General features: G+C 39.6%; 1 protein-coding gene across 1 annotated transcript in view; it reads left to right on the forward strand.

Annotated features, from left to right (window-relative positions):
- Positions 1-3491, forward strand: part of Xrcc6bp1 (XRCC6 binding protein 1) — a 7201-nt gene extending 3710 nt beyond the window's left edge. Inside the window, exon 2 of the mRNA XM_013018444.1 lies at positions 2901-3491. Within this exon, the coding sequence (XP_012873898.1) occupies positions 2901-3104 (204 nt within the window). The 3' untranslated portion in view covers positions 3105-3491. The remainder of the gene's footprint in view (positions 1-2900) is intronic.
- The last annotated feature ends 2499 nt before the right edge of the window (positions 3492-5990 follow it).

The following is a 5990-nucleotide window of genomic DNA, read 5'->3' on the forward strand; positions in this document are numbered from 1 at the left end:
TCTACCACTTGAGCCACAGCGCCACTTCCAGCTTTTTTCTTTTTGCTTATGTAGTACTGAGGAATTGAACCCAGGGCCTCATACATGCAAGGCAAGCGCTCTACCACTGAGCCACCTTCCCAACCCCACTGCATAGCTTTTAACAGTCCTGAATTTATATTTTAAAATTACCACAATGATTTAGGGACAGAAAATGTAACACCTGTTCGAGCAGAGATTGTAGCACAAGTCATTACTGTGGTTAGTGCCATCTCAGCCTGTGTGACAGGACAGGAAAGCTTTGGATTGGAACAGACTTGGTTATGATGGACTGACCTGATAAGGGAAGAAATTATTAATGTATATTCATTATAGGTATTAGTGAGCTTTACTGTGACATATCCACACACATGTATACTGTATTTTGATTGTATCTCCTAACTATCTCACTGTTTGTTCTCTCTTCCCTTGGCCCTCCTTACCCTTCCTAATAGTCCCTTTGTTACTTTTAGGTTGTTATTAAAATAAAACAGATAGTTTTTGCATATGAGAAAAAATATTCCGTACTTGCCTTACAGACAAGGAAGACAAGGAAATTTGTCTTCCTGCCTTATTTCATTTTGTGTGATGACCATATGTCTCCTGCAAACAATGTGATTTCATTCTTCAGTATGGTTGAAAAATACTCCAATATGTATTCCATATATTCTTTATTTATTTATTGGTTGGTAGGCATTTAGGCTGATTCTGTAGCTTGGCTTTTGTGACTAGTGCTGCAGTGTACTTGGGTATGCAAGTACTGAGAGGGATTTTGCAAATAAAAAGACAAAACTAAATGAGATTATCTTACTACAAAATCTTTAAGATTCTTGGTAGATGACCATGGAAAGATGAGCATGGGAAGAGAATGTATAGCTCTCACAGCTGATAATAAATGTTTCAAGAAGCTATGCCCATAGTACCCCAGGCTCTGTGTTCATACTTGGGAGAAGGGCTGGTTATATGTATATATTTTTTTAATGGGCAGAGCTAGGTAGAGTCATTCAAAGTGAGTTGCATTTTATGAGACATTAGGATCACCATTTTAACCAGATGCATAAAAGGTAAATTTGGAATAAGAGGTCCACTGGTTCACCCAAGAAGAGAGGAATGCAACTGTGCGTGGAGATGGAGAGTCAGTGAACTACTGTGAGAACTTGTGGACTTAGTGAAAGGGAGCTGCCTGGAGGGCTTCACTCTGGCTGGACCATGAAGCTTCTGGTCTGTACCAAAGCAGCCTGATGATGCATCCTGACTTGTCTTGTGCCCTGTGCCTTCTGTGCCCTCGAATCCCTGTCCCTCTTGTGGAAGGAGGACTCGTGTCAGCATACTCCAAAAATTAATAATAGAGAGTATAATGGGCTAACATGTGGGACAGAGTCCGCAGTTTTGGGAACAGTAGTTTCTCTGTCTCTCTCTGTCTCTCTCTCTGTTTCTGTCTCTCTCTTTGTCTCTGTCTCTCTCTCTCTGTCTCTGTCTGTCTGTCTGTCTCTCTTTTGAAAACTATTGGGTAGCACCCGCAGAAAACAAAGTAGAATCAGTAAGATGAGGGGACACATGTGGTGATGGTAGATACCGGCATGGACTCTGCATCTGTATGGCATGGGCCCAAGAAATACGAACAGCAGGTACAGGAACTGACTATTCATTTGTTGATGTTCATTTAGACTGATATTGTAAATTGGTTTTGTGACTATCCATTGCAGATCTACTTTTAGTTTAACAGATTTATGACATCTGGCAAGAAGTGAATCTGTCTTCCAACCCTGGGGCCTTAGGAGATAGTTTTTGGCCCCTTTTGTCTTGTCCTAGAGGGGAGAAATTGCCTCTTACTGGCAGTTGCTGTTATAATTCCACATGGTTCTTCCTTTCCTTTTGTTCTTTTATGCTTGGGGTTTAGTTTTAAAAACCTGTGTCTGGTTGCAGCTAAGTTGAGAAGCGCTAGTGAGCTCAAGCATGTTGACAAGGCTGAAGGAAAACTGGAATAATGCAGAGAATATTGGTGCTTGTCAGGATGCATAGCCATTAAAGCCAGTATTTGATTTTTTTTAAATTACTTTATTTTGAGATGGTGTCTTGCCCAGGCTAGTTTTGCACTCCTAGTCTCAAGCCTCAGGACCCCTGGGCTTGGGTTACAGGTATGTATTGCTATGCCTGAGTTTATTTTTTAGGGAAAGGTCAAATGCTGTTCTTTTGAATTTTAGTTTGGAGATGGGGAGAAAGAAATTAATAAAAGGATTCCAAGAATTAGGATAACAGGGTACTATATTTCTTGAAATATTTAAGCTAAGAATATTGAGAAATTCTAGTCTATAGGTATGTAACATTAGGCCACTTAGGAATAGACATTAGAAATATAACTCTAAGACCCATGGGAAGAACACTGAAGGAATATATTTGTCTTAAAGCTAAGGCATTTCCCAAGTTTGGGTGCGTATGCCTGTAGTTTTGAGGAAGGTACCTAGCAGTGAGTGATCAACTGAGAAATAGGAGGAGAGTTCCAAAGTAAAGTATGTTTTAACTTCAGTGGAATTTTAGTAAGCAAGGACAATAAGGACATGGCTTATGTAGAATTTCTGTGACTTTGGGAGTTGTTTGACAGAACCTGTCAGAGAATTACGTGTACTTAAATTATTGAAGAAATGATAAAATAGAGGTCTTATTTATGGCTAAATAATTTTAAATTGTCCTAAACATGTTCCATCATTTGAGGATTAAGTTTCTTTGTTGTTTTTTTTCTTCCCTTTTTTGGAATGACAGGAATTAGTAAAAAAAATATGAGAGAAGCTTAATTTTAATTCTGGTTCTGACATTATATATAATGATAATTTTGTGTTTATGTTTTCATGTAGAACTAAAGCCATTTGTTTCCTTTTTATTAGACTTGTGTGCGAGACAGAGCCATTCTTTCTATCCTGGCTGTCAGGAATATCAGCAGAGAAATAGCTGAGAAGGCTGTTGATGAAGTCTTTGAGTCTTGTTTCAATGACCACGAACCTTTTGGAAGGATTCCACATAGCAAGATCTATGCAAAATACGCTCACAGAGACTTCCAGAATCGTGATCGGTATTACTCAAATATATGAAGGCAAGACGATGTATGTTTTATATGAAGGCAAGGACGATGCATGTTTTAGTGCTTTAGTGATCATGAAGAAAAGATGGCTGTTAAGGAAACATATATAAAAGGTAAATGATCAACTGAGTCTAGATAAAACAGGATACTGCTTTTAAGATACAATCAGAGGACTTACCTGCCAAAAAATGAAACTGCTTTGAACTCCAAGTCTCAGTTTATGTCTTTGTAGCTAATCAATTGGCAAATGAGACAAATAAATAAATGACATTTTTGTATTTTCTGCAGTATAACTGTGTTTTTAGACTTTTTCTTTTTGATTATTGTACTTTAAAGCCATGCACTTGTGTCTCATGCATGCATGTAATCCTAACTATTCAGGAGGCCGAGATCTGAGGTTGGAGGTTCAAAGCCAGCCTGGGAAGGACAGTTTGAGATTTTTACTGCCAATCAACTACCAAAAAAAGCCAAAGTGGAGTTGTGGCTCAAGTGGTAGAGTGCTAGCCTTGAGCCAAAAAGCTCAGGGACAGTACCCAGGCCCTGAGTTTAAGCCGTAGGACTAGCCCCCCCTCCCCAGTATATATTATTGTCCTTTTTAAAAAATTACATAAGATTATCTTAAAACTTGATTAGGAAGCCTAAGGAGCATGCCCTTGCTCTTGTGCGATGTTGTATTTACATTAAGTGTATAGAAAAATAAACTTCATTATAGAACATTGATGAGATGTTATCATGATCAAAGTATATAAAATGAGAATAATGAATAAAAATGAAACTAGGAATAATGAAAAATTAATTCAAAGGTCAGTGCAATTTTCTCCCTCATCCTTTATATGTGTGCATGTTTGTGATATATGTGTGTGTATATATATAATGTATATATATATATACACATATATGTGTATATATGTGTGTATGTATCACATACATGGACATACACATATACACACAGAAAGGATATAGGTTAATTTTCTGGGACATTCCATATTAGGGTTTTTTTTTGTTTTTGTTTTTGTTTTGGTTGTGGGGCTTGAACTCAGGGCCTTGATGCTGTCCCTGAGCCTTTCTGTGCTCAAAGCTTGCACTCTACTACTTGAGCCACATTGCCACTTCTGGTTTTTGAGTGGTTAATTGAAGGTAAGAGTCTCATGAGGACTTTTCTGCCAGGCTGTCTTTGAACTGCAGTCCTCAGATCTCATCCTCCTGAATAGCTAGGATTACAAGCTTAAGCTACCAGCACCTGGCTAGTTGTGTGTGTGTGTGTGTGTGTGTTGTGTGTGTGTGTGTGTGTGTGTGTGTTTACTGGTCATGGAGCCTGAACTCTGGTCCTAGGCAATGTCCCTCAGCACTTCAGCTCAAGGCTAGCGCTCTAACACTCGAGCCAGAGTGACACTTCCGGCTTTTTCTGCTTATGTGGTGCTGAGGAATCAAACCGAGGGCTTCACGCATGCAAGGCAAGCACTTTACCACTGAGCCACCTTCCCAGCCCCCCGTTTTTTGTTTTTGTTTTTTTAAGATTACATTAAATATCTAATGTAATCTAATTTTAATTTTTATGTATTTGTAAGACCTGTCATTTTCTTATTTCTTTTTTTGGTCTTTTGTAGCCTTTTTTTTTTTTTTTCCCCAGGGCTGAGGACCAAACCCAGGGCCTTGCGCGTGCCAGGCGGGCGCCCTTCCACTGGGCTAAACCCCCAGCCCCTCTTTTTCTTATTTCTTGTCAGGCCTTCTGTATGACTTTTGCACTCAGTAAGCCTTCTCATTTTTATCTGCGCCCTTAGCAGAGGGGTTGCCTGCACCTAACACCTGCCCTGGGCAAACAGCATGAGGATTATATCCAGACTGAAAGATCTATGTATAGATCTATGTATAGATCTAATCAATTAGCAGCTGGAAGAAATGACGTTATTATTGGCATGATTCTTTCTTTCAAATAATTTAAAATTTGATATAAGTGATAAAATGATACCTCATGCCTAATAATTTATTAGACATTAAAAATAAGTATGAGCTGTTGATTCCTAGCTACTCATCTACTCAGGCTAAAATCTGAGGATCAAGGTTCAAAGCCACTCTGGGCAGGAAAGTCTGTGAGACTTCCTATTTCGAAGTGGCCACCAGAAAACTGGAAGTAGTGCTGTGGCTCAAAGTGGTAGAGTGTTAGCTTTTGAATGCAAAAACTCAGGGACAGTGCCCAGGCCCTGAGTTCAAGCCTTGTGTCGGACTAACAAAAAAAAACAACAGCAGGCAAAGCCACAACAAAATGAAACAAAAAACCCAACCCTGCCAAGGTTTGAAGATTATGTGAAGGTCAGGTAGGAAGCACCAGAAATCTGCTCCACTTGAGGCAAAAAATTCACCAGCAGAATCTGCTATACTTGTTTTGAAACTTGAGGCTAATGAAGGCTTGCAGCTTACAAGGGGAAGCTTGGATGGTGAATCATAGCTCCTTTTCAGTCTCTTTTTTTTTTGGGAGGGGTGGTCGTTCTTGGAGCTTGAACACCTGGCTTGGCATTGTCCCTGAGCTCTTTTACTCTGGGCTAATGCACAGCTCTACTTCCAGCTTTTGTGAGATAAGAGTCTCATGGACTTTCCTGCCTGTCCTGGCTTTGAACTGCAATCCTCAGATTTCAACCTCTTGAGTAGCTAGGATTATAGGTGTGAGCCACTGGTGCCCATTTTTTCCCAATTATTTATTTATTTATTTTTTGTTGGTCATGGGGCTTGAACTCTGGGCTTGGGCACAGCTCAAGGTGAGCACTCTACCACTTGAGCTACAGCATCACTTCCTTTTTCAGTTATTTTATTTAATTAATTAATTTATTTTTTGGGTCCGGTTGAGGGGCCTGAACTCTGGGCCTGGGTGCTGTTCCTCAGCTCTTCAGCTCAAGGCTAG

This window comes from Dipodomys ordii, unplaced genomic scaffold (assembly GCF_000151885.1).
Source record: "Dipodomys ordii isolate 6190 unplaced genomic scaffold, Dord_2.0 Scaffold3, whole genome shotgun sequence".
Classification (NCBI taxonomy): Eukaryota; Metazoa; Chordata; class Mammalia; order Rodentia; family Heteromyidae; genus Dipodomys; species Dipodomys ordii.